Source organism: Prionailurus bengalensis, chromosome C2 (assembly GCF_016509475.1).
Source record: "Prionailurus bengalensis isolate Pbe53 chromosome C2, Fcat_Pben_1.1_paternal_pri, whole genome shotgun sequence".
Taxonomy (NCBI): domain Eukaryota; kingdom Metazoa; phylum Chordata; class Mammalia; order Carnivora; family Felidae; genus Prionailurus; species Prionailurus bengalensis.
In genome coordinates, this window is record NC_057350.1 from 84,833,257 (window position 1) to 84,852,658 (window position 19,402).

Below are 19,402 nucleotides of genomic sequence, written 5' to 3' on the forward strand. Positions count from 1 at the left end.
TACATCCTAAGATTTAGCATTTTAAACTTTGTTTTACTTACATTCTGTAGCCATGCCTGAAAATTTACCTTGTAATGGGGCACTGGACAGATTTCACTTTACATGGTAGTCTACCGTAACTTAGATAACGTATACTATCCTACAAATAACAGGATTCTTATCTGAAATCCTTTATTCTATAATCTAGCTTACTGAAAGTCAAAAGCAATTCTAAATTAGCCATAGAAAGAGGCTCTTATCTTTTTGTTGATTTAATTACCCTAATATTTTTATTTATATAATTAAAAATAGTTGCAATATTTAAATACTGTCCAAACTTGTTTTTTATTGATATAGTTGAACTTTACAACAGTGTCAGAAAATACTATAAACAGAGCCTTCTTCAGAGAGGGGAAAAAAAGCAAATTTAAATATATTAACCAGATTAAAGCATGCAAAAGATCCAATGATAAACACATTAAATAATACGCTAATGGTATGTAATTTACCCACTACAGGTTCTTCGTATTCTGTCACAAAAATATAGTAAACATCAATTTGAAATTTGGTGAATGGACTTGATTCCTGATTTATATATATAATATACCCTTTGCATGTATGTGGTTAATTTTACTGGTTGTGTTACAGTATTTAGAGAAGTTTGGTACTGGTATATAGTTACTACCCATAATGCAGTAAATAATGGTGGGAAATGCATTCTCCTAATTTGCTCTGTGAACTTAGAAAGCACTATGAATTAACAACATGGGTCACTGAGCGACCAAAATTCCTTTCTATTCACATTAACTTTTCGCATGAAAAGCTTCAAATATAACTCTAATAAAAAAATAGAGTTTTCAAGGCAAACTTTTCAGCATAATTTACAGAAGCAGATCTGAATAGAAGACTCAATAACCAAGCTAATACTAAAAAATACAATTGACTAGGCATTACCTCCCTTTTCTACCTTGATATTAAAATATAGTGGCCTTAGCAAGAGGCTGAAATGCCATTAGGAGTCCCATAAGCACGAGGAACAACCCAAAGAGATGGAAAATATCTGTTTCACGAATTGTGACATGTTCAGATTTAAGTTAGGGGAGCTGAAAGGGGTTTGTGTTAATGCTTTTTGTTTGCCATTATAACTCTGAATGAGTATGAAATATTTGAAATTTCAGAAAGTAATTCTGCAGAACTAGTGTGGCCATTATCACGGTGATCACACTGAATTTTAGGAAAGGAGTTGAAATGGTTCCCACAAAGTACTACTGCCCCTTTAACAAGTAGAGGAGTCCATTGTGGAGAGAGTCAAGATGCTCCTGTCGTTGGTATAGAAAGGATCCGATGCACTCCATGATCTAAAGTAACAATAAGAGAAAAGTTTGGCTCACCAGGACCTATGTTTTAAGTGAGAAAAAAAATTTACTCTAAAATGCAATTTGAATATTAAAATAATCACTTATTGATTTGTTTTTAAATGTTAAAGAGAAATTATTCATACTAGCACCGAATCAGTCTATTTATATTGTACAAAAACTTGGAAAAAATAATGCTCTAGTCATTATATAAAATATTAGCCAAAATTCAGACATTCATTAGCCTTAAAATAATTCCTACAGGTAGTAAAGCATGAGATGCTCTTAAAATCTTCACAATTCAATAAGAAAGAAGTATGTTACTAAGAGTTATGCACATTCAGTTTTACTAAAAAGCAACTAGGTTATATTTTGACATTACAGAAGCAAACAAACATCCCACTTACCAAAAGCTTTGGAATGAAATAGTAATATGTTCATATTACATAATTTCTTTTCAGCTATAAATTCTATTCTAAAGATTTTAGTGTAATTAGCTTGAACGCAGTAAATGGTTTATTCACTAGATATCAAAGACAGCTGTAACTCAGTAGGGTTTTCACTTAACTGAGAATAAACCTGTAGTGGTCTGGAAAAGTTAACTACTGTCTGAATGATAAAACCTAAAAGCAATTAATTACTTTATTTGCAGCTCTATTAATTTAAGCTAAAATAACTCTAGACCCAAACTAGCCTTCTAGGCTTAAAATAGCCTAACCTATATTTCAAGTTCAGTATCAGGATTACCAAGCCAAAGGTGGCTCTTCTTAGAAGACTAAAAGCACTAAACAATAAATCAATACATTTTATGTAACTTTTTTCAGGGTTCCCACTTTCCTTAAAAAAAAATGTTAGAGGAAGAGACCAACATTTAAAGTGGCTCTTAAACTCACTCTTATCAAATATCCACTGCTTCCTAGAGATTCTGTTATTTAAATCAATTAAACAAGTACAGTCATAATGAAGTTTGGAACCTAGAAATTTTACAAAGTTGCCAAAGAGGAACACAAATAAGCAACAAAACCATACTGGTAATTTACAGGTTCTCTAATTTTATTAGTTTCCAGAAAACCTTAAACACCTTAGTTTAAGGAAGGGCTTGTTCACCACCCTCTGTCTAGTACCTAAACTGCACCTGGCACATAGTAGACACTCAGTATTTGTAAAATAAATGAATGAAATGAGATTATTAACATTTCTTAGAGTAAGTATTTATCCAAGAAAAGGCACACTTAGACACACAAGACAAAACATAACTGCCAACACCCTAATTATCGGGAGTCAAGATTCCATTCCCAAATTGCCAGTACTTTATATCAGGCTTTCCTCTTTCCCAACCATTGCTTACATAGAAGAATTTTATTAGGTAAGGCTTCCTTTGTTTGATCTTTTCAAAGCACACATGTGCATTCAGATGTTAAATATCCTATTTGACAGAACATTAAATACTGGAGCTACATATTAACTCCTTTCTATTCAGAAAATAGTTTAAAAAATTATTTTTAAAAATGTTTTTATTTATTTTTGAGACAGAGAGACACAGAGCATGAGCAGGGGAGGGGCAGAGAGAGAGGGAGACAGAATCCAAAGCAGGCTCCAGGCTGTCAGCACAGAGCCTAACACGGGGCTCAAACTCACAGACTGTGAGATCATGACCTGAGCCAAAGTTGGACGCTCAACTGACTAAGCCACCCAGGCGCCCCGAAAATAGTTTTGATTAGGATAAAGTAACTTGGTAAAATGCATACAGAAAATCATTTATTGCTGAAGTACAGCCCTTTAGTGTACAAGATGGTATATCCTTTGTAGAGCACCATGATGCTACATTTGAAACCAAGCTTGCAATACGGCATATTCCTTTGAAAACATTAACTAATAAGATGTAAGAATTTCTGTGCCTGGATGGTAGAAGTTTAATCAGCTGAATAACATGTCATATGAAAGCACTAGTTGTATTTCTTAAGTGATGCTCATTACCTTTTATGTTTAATAGGTTAATGGAACAAATATCCAAGGGATTCTACAATTTGTAACAGAAGTATCAGCCTTGCTTTACCTTTTAAGTTAAGACATGAAATAGAAATGTAGAATAGAGGCTATTCCAAAATCAAAACAGAAATGTCGAACATATTTCACTAACACAATCATGTAAAACAAAAACAAAACTCTACATATCAAAATGACTTTCAAAGTTTAAATCTAATGTTAATGGATCTAAGGCAATTTTCATATAGTCCTTTGAAAAGCACCAAGTGGTTTTCTCATACTGTATCGATTTTTATCCACTAGAAAATACAAACAGATTTCAAAAGACTTTTTAGATTATTTGAAGAAAAAAGGGGGATAATGACAGTACTAACCAATAACATAACCTGAGATGTCAGACAAAAGTATTTTGGAAGTATTTGGAAAAGTATTTATAGTCTGTCAAATAAGATATTACTGTTAAACATTTTATTAGGAAAGTAAAAAAAATAGTCTTACAAAAGAAAATATTATGATACAATTTTAAGTGAGAAAAAGTACAGATGATAACAGTCACCTTCATGTGCCAAAATAAGTCCCATAATTCCAAGGGCAGGTTCAAAGGGATAATGCAGTATAAAAATGGCTACGTAAAGAAAAATGGGGGCATATTACCTGAATTACTGGTATACAAAAAAGTCAGTACATAGAGCAAAAAAATATTTTTGGCTTATTTAAAATTAATTATAGTTTTAAAGTATTTATTTATTTCTGACAGCACAAGCGGAGGAGGGGCAGAGAGAGAGAGAGGGAAACACAGAATCTGAAGCAGGCTCTAGGCTCTGAGCCATTAGCACAGAGTCTGATGCGGGGCTCCCAACAAACTGTGAGATCATGACCTGAGCCAAAGTCAGACACTTAACTGACTGAGCCATCCAGGCACCCCTGATTTTAGTTTTTCAATAGTGAAGATGTATACTGTCATTAAAGAGAACTTCCTGCTGAAATAGAAATTTAAAAAATTATGTGGAAGTTCTATAGTTGTCTCTTAGTCTAACTCCCACCTTAGTTCTGTATAGTAAAGCTGTCTTAATAAGTAAAATAATATTGTAAAGTGGGTCTTTCGGGAACTTCTTTTGGAAAACTTGGTGGCTTGGGTACATAACAGAGCTTCTTTCTTGTAATGCACTTTACAATACAATTGTGGAAGTCATAATACAGAAGTGCCAGTAAATTTAACTCTTCGTAGTAATTCTTTTATGTGGAATAAAATGACTACAAAATGATACCACAGCATTGTGGAAATATTTTTGATCACATGTTATAATCAATAAATGGAGACTGAAACCACAGACATTATATTAACATAAGAATGCTATTTATAAATGCAACTGTACCATAAAGACATGGCCATTAACTAAAGGCAAAATGGGAACTAATAAGTTCACCAGTAAATGTTACCTGAATTTTATGATATGTGAATGGTATTTATTCATTTTTAAAACACAAAGCTAAGCAAATATGAAAAATTATTTTATTAGATTATAGGGCCTCCTCCATCCTTTATTCCCTGCTCCTGCGGTACTTTCCAACCTTTTCCATGCCATGGCACATGTAGAAAGTGATTATTCGTGTGGTACACGCTGGACAGTGGAAATCGCCGTCTGTCTACCCCTGCCCATCTATAACTCCTCATGCGTACAAGCGCATTACTACTCTCATTTTAGGACTATGATATAATTCACATTAAGAATACCTAAGTGTGAAAAAAGTTACTTCCACTTTTTAATATCACCTAAATAGTGTGTCTCTTGGGAAAATTTATGAAGAAAATTTATGAATCCATTTCACTTTTAAATAAATTTAAGTGGCATTTACCAAAAAAATGGCATTTTTTGTTATGATCCACAAAAGCGAGCACTGATAAATCTAACTGAAGAAACAGATTTGGGAGGGGACAGAAATGCTAAGATTCTTCTACACCATAATTTAAAGTGTCTAACTTATCAACTTAAAAAAATTTTCTTTAACATTTATTTATTTATTTTGAGAGAGAGAAAGCATGTGAGAGAGCGAGCATGAGTGGGAGAGGGGCAGAGAGAGTGAGAGAGAATGAGAGAATTCTAAGCAGGCTCTGTGCTGAAGGCTCAATTGCATAAACTGTAAGATCAAGAGCGGAGCCAAAACTAAGAGTCAGATGCTTAACCAACTGAGCCACCCGGCATCCCTAACTTATCTAAACTTTTAGTTAGACCATGAATACCAAGCAAAAAAAAAAAAAGCAAAAACAAATCACAACTCATTTAAAAAAACCTCATCACAGAAAAAGAATGGTATAGGAGAGCAGTAATACAGCTTTTGTGTTTATAAACACCTCAAAGTCTCAAATGACTGACCAGAAAATATACATGAAGAGTAAGAGAAGCAAAATCCTTCGATTTCACTATTATATGTAGACTATTTTGTAAATACAAAAAACAAACAAAAAACAAATACAGGAAATAAAACAGTAATATAAGGTATAATCAAAAACAGAAAGTTATAAAAACCAAATAAGAGTACCATACCTATTCAGCACATTTTAAAAAGATTGTAAAGCAAAATGTTTCGTTCATTAGATGAAGTCTCTTCAAAGGTGCTTTCTCTTCCTTTGTTAGCGAAAGAGCCCCCTACCCCAAGGCCACAAAGTGAAATCTACCATCAAAGAATGCTAATAAATAGCACACTTCCCCGCTTCAGCTGGTAAAACCAGCGGCTGATTTATTAGGTATCTAGAGATGCAGGTTCATCCTGTTCCAGTTTATAGGATACTCATCTGCAGCAAAGGCTACTTAAAGAAATTTCACACCTGCTGACATGGGTCGGACTACATCTTCCTACTACTCGTTCCAGCATTCTTCCAACAGATGCGCACGCTGTTTCTCCTTCTGAGAAACAGCACATGGAGTCCAAGCACTTGATACTTGAATTTGCTTTAATAAGCTGGAGGAGTTGAAGCAGAAAAAAATTAAGTTATTTACAGATTTGGATTTCCAAAAAGCATTAAAAAATTACAACAAGCACTTTAAAAACAAATGTAATGTATATACATATATGTTTTCTATAACATGGAAATGGATGAAGGGCTCTAAGAGTAATATTCAAAAATGCTTAAAAGGCACTGTGATCTAAATTAGAAGTCAAACAAAATAATTATATAAAAATAAGTGGCTGGATATTATTTAAATATGCAAAGATTTTGGATTTTATATCTTATTTATTTTAGTCAAAATGATTTACATCACTCATTCAAATTGAATGAATTCGAATTCTTCTTTGAGTTTTTGTTTATGTGAAATGCTCCTGTAATTTCAATTACAAATGTCTAGCAATTGAGAAAAGTGGAGTGTGAACCATTTTGAAGACTGGGAAATAACAACCAGGCAGGACCTAACCCCAATCTTCAACAACAAGAGTAGAAAATACGTAGTGTTTACTATGTGCCAAATTCTAAGCACTCTATATATATGCACTCCATAATTATCCTTGAAAAAAGCATCATTTACCTTAAATTTGCTAAGCAACTAATAAGAGCCAATCATGCCCCTAATCAACTTATCTTGCTTTAAAAAAAATTAATGGTAGATGTACTAAAATCTCTTAAACAAGTGACTTACTACTATTAGGACTTTTATTAATTTCTGAAGGTATGCAAGATTTATACTGATTCAGGCATAAATAACCCAGCAAAATAACTTAAAGCCATTACTACTACTAATTTTAATCCTGTTAAAATGAGGGGAAAAAATGGTATGACCACATAGCCCAATGAATCCCAACCCTGGTTTTGACACAGACAAGGACACTCCTAAATTTCTCAGGGGTTATTATTTTAAACAAACTTATTTTCATTCACTTTCCTTTACATATATAACATACTGTACAACAAATCTTTGGAAAGTATAGAGGAGGGAGAACAATGAAAATACATTTATTAGAGTGTTGCAATTCACAAAGGTTGGGAATCACCAAGTGTTGAGGGTAGGCATGGCAACAGGGGACAGACAGCGGACAGACGCTCACGATGGACAGAAGACAAATATGATGGAACATAAATAACCTGGCACTCTGACCATAACCAGTGGGTGAGGTCTGCAAACTCGCTGCTCAGAGTAATTCTGCCAGATAGCAGGCATTGTGAGACAACACAGTTCCTGTTTGGCAATTACCTGATTGCACCAATGTCCTAGGATCTGCTAAGCACTGAGAAGTAGCCAAGTTTTACTTGTTCTTTCATCACAATACCCTTGGTTTAGGACTGTTTATGGTATTGTTTCTTAACCTGTGTTTTGAGAGATGTTTTACAGATGTTTCATGAAAAAAAAGTTCCATGGCCTATTAATTAAGTTTGGGAAACAGTTCAGTGATGGTCTAAATAGACTTATTGAGCAAAGCGTTGTCAATAAGTCAGGATGTGTGGTCAATCTCCAGGGGGAGAGCCAGACATAGTGCGAATTCTCAAACTTGTTTTTTTTAAGTAAAACCTTTCCCCCACACCCGCTGCCCCTGGGAATCAGTCAACACTAGGAAGAATATTAATATTCAGAGGAACAGTTTAGGAAATGTTGGTTTAAGTAATAAGATTTCATTAGTCTCTCAGTTTCCTCCTTGGGCTCTGTTTTCCTCCATCTCAAAATCACCCTCTACAGGAAACAGGATTCTAAAGCCCCCACATGCTCAAAAAATTACAATACAACAAGGAGGCCTTAAGGCCCTTTGTAACCTGACCTCAGGCTACCTTTCCTGCTCAACTTGCCAATGCTCCTTCACACAGCCAACGGATGCAGTGTTCCTTGCCTCTGGGCGTATGTCAGGGCTGGTCACCAAAGAGTCAGAATGCTGACTCCTACACCCAGTTCAGTTTAAATATTATCATCTCCATGAAACCTCCCTCACCTCTCCAGCTATCAGTAGTCTCTTTCTGGATTCTATTCCACTGCTTGCTTGTGTAATTTAAATAGTATAAGCACTTAAATTAAACTTTTACTTATTGAACAAGGCACTGTACTGGTTCTTATAGGAGACAGCAATCTAGTGAGTTAATAAGTTAATAAGGGAAAAAGGTGGGAGATAAGTCAGGAAAAAATAATAATGGCAGTTCCATTAATGGAATACTTACTGTGCATGTGCCAATCACTATTAAGATGCTTCTCATGGATTATTCTCATTTAAAACTTATAAGAAACTTTAGGGATAAGCACCATATTCAGAAACATTTTACAGATGAGGAAACAGAGAAGCTAAAAATTTGTTCAAGACCACCCTGCTGAGGCTTGAGTCTTGGTTTCTTTAATTCCACAGCCCACAACTCTTTATCATGCTCTTATGCTGCCTTCTTATAATTATGGTATGAGGCAAACTACAAATACTTAAAAAGAGGAGGAAAGCTGTCGTTGCTGGTATTGGTGGGAGGGCATGAAAGATTTGATGGAAAAGATAGCATCTGGAACACATTTTGAAAACTGGGCGGGATTTCAGTAGCTGTTAGGTGAAGAGAATGAGTAACTATGTGTGGGTAGAAAAGTATGATGTGTATTCAGCACATGTTTAGTCTCAGTGTAAGAAAGTAGCTGTTATGCCTGCTTCCTTGCAAAGAGACCAGTGCCACCCAAAGTGTGATCCATGGATCAGTGTTGATTGGGGAAAACATTTTTTACTGGCCTATGAGGAGGTTAAGTGTTTCAGATCTGTAAGAATAAGAGGTTAAAAAATTTTATGGCAATTTGACAGAATACTTTTATAACTGCTGAATCTAATAATAATTTTAAAATCAAGGCTTATTTTATTTATCTTTTAAATTTCATTTCCTAGTACAGTTGACCTTGAACGACATGGGTTGGAACTGCATGGTCCACTTACACATAAATTTTTTTTCAATAAGTACATGTACAGTACTGCAAATGTTATTTTCTTCTCTAGCTGACTTTACTGTGAAAACATTATTGTGATACATAATATCTACAACATACAATATATGTTAATTGGCACTTCATGTTGTTGATAAGGCTTCCAGTCAACAGTTTGCTATTAGTTAGGTTTTTGAGGAGTCAAAAGTTACATGTGGATTTTTTACTGCATGAGGGGTCAGTAAGCCTCTAACCCTCACATTATTCAATGGTCAACTGTAACTAATTTTTATTGCATTTTACGAAAGTATTGGTCCGTGATAGATTGGAAATTAAAAACAACAAAGCAAGAAAACAAACCGGTCTTTCACATTTGGCTAGGGAACACCAAACTAGACTAGAAACTAGAGAGAAACGAGGAGTCTGCCTGGTATTTCTTAATATAACAACTTGTGTTTTGCTTATATAGCTGATATTCAACTGACAAGGATTCACTGAAGAGGACATCCATAATGTCAGCAGCATTTGAGTGCTCCATATGTGTAGAATACTGCTTAAGGCAGGATCTAACTTTAGGTAATAATCTTATTTTGTACTCATAACCTTTCACTTTAAAATCTAAGAAAAGGTATTAATACATGGACAATCCCAGAGAGAGTAAACATCTTGAAATATCAAAAATGTTATAAAGAAATGACTTCTTCAGATCACCCTTTGAACTCAGCTAAAATATATATTTTTTATATACATTACATATATAATATATATTATAATATGTATAATATATACAAACCCTGGCTGCTTTAAAAATGCTGAATGCTGGTTAGTTGTGTAAAGCTGCTATCTATATAAAAAAACTACACTGTTCTCTAGCAAACTCCCAACCAAGCTCTACCACTTTCCCATATATATATATCTTTGATCTCATATTCAGGATCTGGGAGCCCAGCCAGAGTACATGCAGCCACAGCTGCCAGTATAACTAACGGGGGGTAGGAAAAGGATGGAGCATTTAAATCTCATTTCATTCAAAGTAAGGAGAGGCAATTATTTCTTTTTTCGGACGGCTTATAAATACAAGAAAAGAAAAAAAAGCAAAGTAATGGGAGTGAGACTCTACCTGGTGGCATTTTATTTTACCAGAAATTTTGATTTATTGGTAAGACACTCTCTATTGCACTTGCTTCCCAGGAATGGCCACATACCTTAAAGCTAGAAGGCTGCCCAGCAAAAAACTATGGGCATTCAATATGACTATGTATGATTAAGAAAAATTTTCATCTTTACACAACTTGCCTTTTGAGATAAATTCTGACTCACTGCTCTTATTCCATTATTTTCATGTCAGTGATAGTAAACATTTAAAAGTTTCTCTTAGTGCTTCTGTTTCTATGTATCTTCTTTCTTTCTTGACTCTTCTAAATGTTAGAAAATTGTCATACGTCTCTAAATTAGTCATTTCTATGCTATCTTACCTATCAAGTCAAATAGTTTTTTAAAGTTTAAGAATTAGTAAACTATTAACCGTATATGTTCTGTTGCTTTTAAAACAGTTTTATAATAAATATATAATCAAAGTGAGAATCTTGTAAAGTCTTAAAGGAGATACTTGGAAACTAATTATGAAAAGAAAAAAGGTTGTGTTCAAGGAAATGTTTTTCTTTTTAATGTGAAATCAAAAATCATCCAATATTACTAATTTCCAAATTTGGTTAAGAATAATAAAACCCCTAAAACAAATAATGGCTTCATCTCATTATTCAGAATTGCAAGAGCTGTTTGGTGATGGCACTTGGAAGACTGCTGTCTCTTACTCAAGGCCTGTTTCTCCATAACATGCCTCAAGCTCCCATTCACTCCTCTATGCTCCCTTCCCTCTTTTCCTTTTCCTCAAGTAAAACAAACAGCTTTGGGTGGTTATAAATTTAAATACCTCCATACTCTCCTTTAGGTATCTCCAGAAAGGAGATTTACATCTGTATGTATTGCCTAAATTTAACTATTAAAATAAGCATACGGTAAGAATTACATCTATCAGGTATGCTTACTTTAATAATTTGGTTTATTCTAGTTTCAAAAAGACTGAGTCCCCTTTATTTTAATGAGGTGGCTGCAACATAAATAACAGTATCTGACTAGGAATTTGAAATTTAAGTGAAGAAGAGTATCTGTATCTGTAAAAAATGGAAAAATCACCAATTTTCATGGAGAGGGTAAATCAGAATAGCACTAATTAATGAACTAAGCCATGGTACAGCTGATGTTAAGGATTCAGTTTTCTAAGTATCAATCATCCAGAGAATGTCAGAGGATAACTGTTTGGTAGAAATAATGTCAACGCTAATATTTTTCTTCATTTCAACCTCCAGATGAAAAAGTTGCTCAAATAAGTCAGCACAGATGTGAAAATAACATTAATTTTGTCAAGTGTTGTACTTATCAGGTATGCAGCCAGGTCCTGCTACTCATGGCAGCCTTAGTATTATTTGTTTTTTAAAATGTTCAATTCTATTTCCTCACAGAAATTTTACTCAGAAAAGTGTAGCTTTTAGTGGCAAACAACTGAATACAGGCCATTAAGGTTTTCTGTTCCTTTGTAGTTCACTTCTTTGTTAATTAAATGAGACAGTGCTAGAAGCATCTTTGTCACAGAAGAGGAAGGTGACTTGTTGGCTGAAACTATTTAAGATGTTTTTTTGTTTGGGGTGGTGGCAGGTTTCAGGCAGGGGCTTAAGCATCCAGGTGCACAATGAGAAAGGTCAATAGTCCTAACATCCTGTTGACATCCTTACAGCACAGCTGGAAAGAGAGCATCCAGAACAGGCCAGGAATCCAGTGACAGAGAAATGACAAAACAATGGAAGCCAAGGAGTCAGGTGACAGTGGAAGGGAGGGAGATGATTAGAAAGCCCTAGCCCATGACAACATTTAGGGCTCAGCATCATCCTCTGCCTGATCTGACAAAGCTGACCAAATTTTGATTAGAGGAAAACAACTGCTATTTCAAGGCAGAAAAAACAGAAGAGGGATATTATATAATACTTATTTTTTTGAAGTGATTTTTATCTCAAAATACATGCCAAAGGCAGAAAACTATATAAGAAAAATATTCAAGGTATATTTCACTCAACAATGAAAGTGATATGCAAAAAAATAAAAAATAAAAATAAAAATTGCAGATCAGGGTAACACCCCCAGCAATTTTACTAAAATCATATTCACTGAAACTGTGTTCTTCTATCATCTTGTTTATTCACTGAAACAGGGCTCTTCTATCATCTTGTTTACAGGAAGAAAGACCAACTATCACAGGATGATGAGAAAACTCACTTATCACCCCTTTGTAAAAGAAATCATAACAAGGCCCCTGTTATTAGGGCATTCTAAGAACTCAACTCTCAACTGTATCATACATTTTAATGGACATATGAAAGCAAAGCAGACTAGATCCATGTCTCATGAAATATCCACTTGAACTTGAACCTTTGGGGAACTTTTATCACAAAGGACAGGAATAATTTTATAGTTTTAGTCTAATCAGGTCCCACGTGGATTATCTGTTTTGTAGATTATCTAGGACATAATATAAATCCAGGCCAGCTCCCCCTCTTTACCCAGAGACCTCGTCAGCTGAGTTTTCCTTGTGGCTCAATCAGGGCATATTTTAAAAGTTAAGAATTTTTCTATATTTATCAAAGCAGAATACCAGATAAATATATACCAAAAATAATTATATAGAGCATCCCAAAACAAAAGTTGAGAATTGTTTTGAATTTCTTTTCAATTAATAGTAATAATAACAATGAAATAATTAATCATTTTTCATTTAGAGCAGTTCACTAAAGTAATCTAACTTTAAAAATATGTCTCCCAGAATAATTCAGATTTTTGAAATTACGTACTTGTTCTATGGTCTGATTCCATGGTACAGTTAAGATTTATAATTTTCAAGTAGCTTTGTTTTAAAGTTTCACCATTTATGAGGTTTCATCCCAAATGAGACAATAGTACCTTCCTGACCAATAATTATAATATATAAAAGGCAAATAACCCAAGTAAAAATATAATTATTAGTAGTGAGAATTTTTATCCTCCATAATTACTACCAATCAAAATATTCTGCATATCCTAATTAGGTCTAGAAGTGGTTGTCAGGATTTACTCCTCAAGAGGTGAATGAATCAAGTCCTCATCAATTCATACTTTTTTAGGACAAAGATATAACCAGGAAAGTTTATGAAAAGAAGTGAGAATCTGAGGACTATCGGTCAACAGAAAATTATTCAGTACCTCTAAGCACTCACTCATCTGATCATTTAACTCCAGACCTAGACAAGTAATCTGGTATCTAACTATATTAAGATGCATAAAATGGTGCACAACTACCACTTCAAATGGGAAAACTGATTTCAGAAATAACAGAAATAGCATGACATACTTTCAAAAGAAGTAAAAAGGAATAGTTTATTGAATAGGTTGTGAGAATACCTTACTAGGTTAGAATCTGAGGTGAAGTAGGATTTAACACTGTAACTCCAAAGAGAGACTAGTAAAATATTCAGAGATGGACATAAAAAAATGTAAAGATCACAAAAAAGGAAGACAAGTCAACAAAAACAGTAAACACATGAGGAACAATGAAGGATTAGTGAAATAAAAACTAGGAGTCAGGCCAGTTCTCCCACAGCATGCCCCAAGCATGAGAACTTAGCGGATATGTCCCCAGGCAGGTCCAGCGCAGTACTACCTAGTGCACGCAAGAACTGTCCTGCTGGCTGCAAGCCTCAGCTAGCAGGTGCCTACTGTCCTCCCCTCTGTGCTTGCTTTCAGCAAATTCATATGCTGAGCTGACTGAACCCTTATCTTCTTCCATCTGGAAGGACAGAAAAGCAACAAGTCTCATATTACAGAACAATACTCTCACTGTATAATAGGTTTAGAATCAAAACAGCAAGTTGGGGTCTGCAATCTGCGAGGCACAAATGAATGTTCATACAACACCGCATTCATTTATCGTCACAAAAGAGAGCTAATGGCAGCTTCTTTAGGGGAATACAACAAAGCACACAAAATTAAGCCATGATTTTCCAGTGCACAAAATTAATTTAAAACCAGATTTCCTTCACTGAAATTCAACTCCTTCTATTAAATTCCTTGTCACCAAGATTTAGGGTTCTTATTGCAAAGGTATGTATGCCCACTTTCACAACCCTTATGCTCCCTTCTTAAAAGACTTTTCTACTCCAAGTGAATGTCAGCAGAGTAGAAGGCTCATTCACATGGCCTTCAAATGTCAGACATGTGGGTAAGGGGCAGGGGGCTTGATTTAATTTTTTAACAAAATTAATTTAATCTTTAATTTGAAATATATATTTTTTAGTGAGTGCTAACTAATTTACACAAATTTTTATTCTTTGTTGTTTCTATATTCTTCTCAGGAGTATGTGCCTATAGCCATGCTAATTTTAATCTTTTTTAAATTACAAGAAGATGTCCTCAATGAATAAAAAACAAAATTTTCCTTATTTCTATGTGTTTTCTCAGTCTTAGGACTGACCAATAATTATTTCTGTGAAAAAAAAAATGCTATGGTGAATGTCTTACATATATAAAAAATGAAGCAGAAGTCCTTGGTTTTAAGAGTACAATAAGCTTATGTAAAGACGGCTTATTATTATTATTATAGCTTTGGCTATAATATAAGGGATGGGAAAATACTCAAAATGAGTTTTCTTTCATTAAAAAAAGTTAATAGTTTCGTATTAATGGTTCTTAAGAAGTACTAACTTGATTAAAGATTTGAAGGCTCTTAAAGATATTTTATATCTGCACAACTTTTCTGTCACAACAGTAAACAATTAAGCTACCATGGATCACACCCAGAAAAACTATTTAATGCACTTCAAGAACAAGATGCATTCAAAATTCACAGGATGCAGCAGCAGATAGATGTATATGAACACTTGTTCTTCATGCAGCTAGGAGCAAATGCCCACGTAGTGGTCACTCACTGCTCATTTAAACACCTGGTATTTCTGCCTGGCCTTTGGTTGAGCATAGTATTTCTTTTTGTTTTCTGATGCTGACAATAAGTAAACAGACCACAGTACATAAAATGATCATCTGACAGGTAAAGGACCTGGAGACTCAGAGATGAACTAATTAGGTTAGGACACATAAGCCGCAGTGCCAAGGGCATCACTAACATCCAGGGCTGCTGTCTTCCCAACAGGGCTCTTCCTTTTGCTACACCATCTGACTGGAGAGTGGCTTGCAGCAAAGGCTACCTGATCATATACTTGCTCTCACTGTGTTCTTTTCATAGATGAATGTTAAGTTGACTACCCTAGCACATTGTTACAGAACCTGGGATCTCTCTAATTTATGATATCCTTACCCAATTGTTTTTAAGTCTATTATTGCTCAAAAACAAACAAACAAACAAAAAAACATGGCTTGATTTAAGCCAACATGATATGTGAAAATACGATTTCATAAAAATGGCAAGATTATTTACAAAACAAAACTTATCTTTACTTAACAAAAGAGTTTGTCAGAGTGTTCTTTTAAGTAACAAGCTCTCCTACTGTCTTAGAGTTAAATAATTAGATGTTCAAAAATGTGATAAATACCCACTGTTTTCAGAAAGGCACATATGGATAACATGTGTTATACATATTTGACTCAACCAAAGGTGAAGGCAAATCTTCAAGTTTGTTTTGATTTTAGTTCTTGTTTTAAACATAAAATTTAGGTGACTACCACTTAAACACCCATTTTTATGTTCATGTGCAATTATTACACCTTTGTAATTCAAAGTAGAATATATCAAAAATCTGGAAGATAATAAAAATAAAATCAAAAAGTTTGATAAAACTTTAGAACAGCTCAAAATTATGAATTCAGAGTTATAAAAGCCATTACTTAAGCATTGCTTTGTCAAAGCCATTTGCTTGATCAAATGAACATAGATTAGAAATTTTGAGAATAAAAAACAATTAAAAAAACATATTAAGAATACACAAGATACTGACGGCGAGAAACTGAAAAGTGCCAAAAGTAAAAAAAAATTTTTTGTTTTAGTTATTAGTTATATTACTTTTTCTGTTCAAATCAGACTGGAGTTAAAGTTAATAAATAGTTCTGGTGACTTAATTATCAAAAGTTTCAGGATTTAAAACTTTCATTTTCTTCTATAAAAAGACATCTATATTATTATTTTTGTGGTAACGGACAGAATGGATCTGTCTGTGGAGATAAATATATGTATCTCATATATATATATGAGATACAAAATATATTGTGCAATTTATAGATGCACTAAACAGTAGCAAGGATATGAAATGTTTCAGCAGCCATTACAGTGTACAAAGACAAACACACACATGTATTTACAGCACAAATTAAGGCAAGATAAAAAATGGGCAACTCTCAGTTCCAAGTAACTGAAACTTAAAAAAACTTTAAACTTTATGATGAATTTCTGTAGCTTAAATTACTCAACATGCAGGAGCATCCTTAATTATGAAAATAATATGACAAGCAGAAGCATCAGAATTGTACTATAAAAGGTAGTTAAGGTGTACGATAGATAACAAGGTACAGATCTCTGTCCTGTTATGCTGAATTTTCATCTGAATTTTCAGTTCAAAGAAGAAATGGATATATATTTTAAGTTTTAATATACATATTAATAAAGGTCAAATTAGAGACAGAGCTGTGCTAACAAAAATGCCCCACTCTTATTTCATGCCTCTGCCCATCTTTTGAATATTGTTTAATTGACCTTTAGCATGCAGAAGAGTTAACAAGGTTCTACTCCTCCTACTCTACCTAAGTTTGCTCAGCTGATTCCTGGCCCTCGACAATGGCTGCAGTGCGATGAACTCGTCACTTAAAGCAACTGTGTTGGAGTACATCTATAAGTGGACAGAAAAGGGATGGTACATACAACAAGTCAGTGAGCTGTAATCATCACCTAAGAGACAGACACAGGACAAACTTTGTAAAGACATCTGTTCCTCCAAGAATAGGAAATATACATGGTACACATACATGACTGACATTTGTAGGGCTGTTGGCTCTGCAATCAAGAGAATTTATTCTTCATTCTTAATACCACATGGTTATTCTGGAGAAAAACAAAGCTCAAAATAAATGCTGACAACTTTTTTTTTGTTTTTTATGTTTTTTTTCTTCTTGCTACTTTTGGCAAACAATGAAGTGTCTGACAATTTTCTAACCATTTCTTCATCATTTGAAATCAGTGGTAATGGTATAAGTCTGAAATAATAAAGATTACTGCTTGTAGCAAAGGAATAATGTCACACATAGGATGTGAATAACCATATACTGTTTCAGCAAAAACAAAACAAAACAAAACAAAAAAAACACAAAAACCCCCAGCAGGTTAGAAGATCTCTGAATGGAAGTAAACATTTCCTCTTTGGGTTGGACCCCAATAGAACATCAGTTCAAGTCATTTAAAATTAGGTTTAGCGGTGCAAAAGGGAGACTGTACTAGATTACACACCCATTTAAAATAAGTTTAGTTTACCCCACGTTCCATTTTTAATCGATTTTAACCTTAGGTAAAAGAACCAAAATATATATAAAATACTTCTAGCTTTTTCTGGTGTAAAGGTCTACTTATAGGTGACAAATATTTCCTATGTAATCCTTTAAAAAGAGGCCATAGAAAAGGTAGCAAGAACTAATATCACTTTTTATTATCATAAGAAATCTCTATAAATACACATATTCTCATGTATCTAAAGATAAATGTAAATAAATCTGATTACTTTTATAAAGAATTAACTTTTAAAAGTGGTGTCGTTAATATATTTTGGTGAAATATAACTTTATATAGGCCAAGAGGGGAAGACAAATGTGTTATCCATAAAGGTCTAGAAAAAGTGTAATAGACAATGTATTTAATACACTTAATACATTTAATACTTTCTTACTATATTTATGTCTGAAGATTAGAAAAAAGATACACAAACCTTTTTGATATATGTTTAAGGAATATACTGCAGAATAGAAAAGTTTCTCCATGCTGATGTAATTATGTGAGCACAGAGTAATCAATTATGCAAATTTCTCCAGCCCCATTTGGAAATTAGTATCACAGAGCAACAGTCTCACTGTCCTGATAATTGTGATGCTTTTACTGAGGACTCACTATGTACAGGCCCAGGGTTAGGTGTTTTATATTCATTATCTTGACAATCATGTAAGGTAGTAATTATTATTCTGATTTTACAGAGGAGGAAATTGAGGCTTAGGGATGTGACTTGATTAGGGACACACATTTTATAAATGGTTAAGATGGTATTTGAATTAAGTCTGTCAGGCTTCAGAGGCCTATGCTGTTTCAATGGAGTTAAAATGTATATTGGCTACGACTTAGTTACCAAAGCAAAGAAATGCTAAAGAAATGTTGATATGATCAACTGAAATTAAAGCTAATACATCATTTAGGAACCCACCTCAGATCACTACATACTTAGGGAGCAATTATTCTATTTTTGAATACACAACTAAATTTTCAAAATTTAAACAAAATTTGCTTAGTGTGTAGCAAATATGCAGAAAAAGTCTCAACCATGTACAAGTCAAATATACAAAATGGCACATTCAACTAAATAGCTATTATTTCCTGAGCATCTACTATGTTATTGAACATTATTTCACTTAATCCTCATTATAAAGGTAATGAAATAGATAGTTCTATCATAATTTTACTACTCATGAGGAAAGGGAGACTTAAAGTTACGGAGCTACCAAGTGGTAGAACTGGGTTCTGAACTGAGAATTATCAGGCTCTAAAGACTATATTCTTAAACACCATGTAACACATTGTTAATATTTATTAATATGCATTTAGTAAGAAAATATATTTTATAAAAATCCATTCTGTAAAAATTATTTAGGTTAAAGAACTTATTTCAGACTCTTGTTGAAAACAAAGTAATGTGAAAAACTGATACTAGAATTCTAATGTGTATCTAAAGACATGGATTTATCCCAATTATAGATCTCTGATAGAATGCCATAATGTTATTTAAAACATATTTATTATGTTTATCTGGACATAACTTGATAGTCTTCTATTTAAATCTAGAGCTCTGTTAATAAACAGTATAATTTAAGAAAATTTTAATTTGCCAGGAGTCAAAATTAATAGAAATAAGAAACAACTAAAAAATATCACAT

The 19,402-nt window shown here is 33.6% G+C and overlaps 1 protein-coding gene across 10 annotated transcripts in view; it reads right to left on the reverse strand.

Moving 5' to 3' along the window:
• Positions 1 to 305: 305 nt before the first annotated feature.
• ATP11B (ATPase phospholipid transporting 11B (putative)) overlaps positions 306 to 19,402 on the reverse strand; it is a 127,063-nt gene continuing 107,966 nt past the window's right edge. For 2 of the 10 annotated variants that reach the window (XM_043594811.1, XM_043594810.1), the window contains 2 exons: positions 6,148 to 6,281; positions 306 to 1,337 (listed from right to left, as the gene is read on the reverse strand). In XM_043594811.1, the coding sequence (XP_043450746.1) occupies positions 1,256 to 1,337; positions 6,148 to 6,281 (216 nt within the window). In that variant the 3' untranslated portion in view covers positions 306 to 1,255. Of the gene's footprint in view, positions 1,377 to 3,766; positions 6,282 to 13,931; positions 14,058 to 17,017; positions 17,104 to 19,402 lie in introns of those variants that run through there. The other 8 variants (XM_043594816.1, XM_043594813.1, XM_043594820.1 and 5 more) reach the window with 6 other exon arrangements.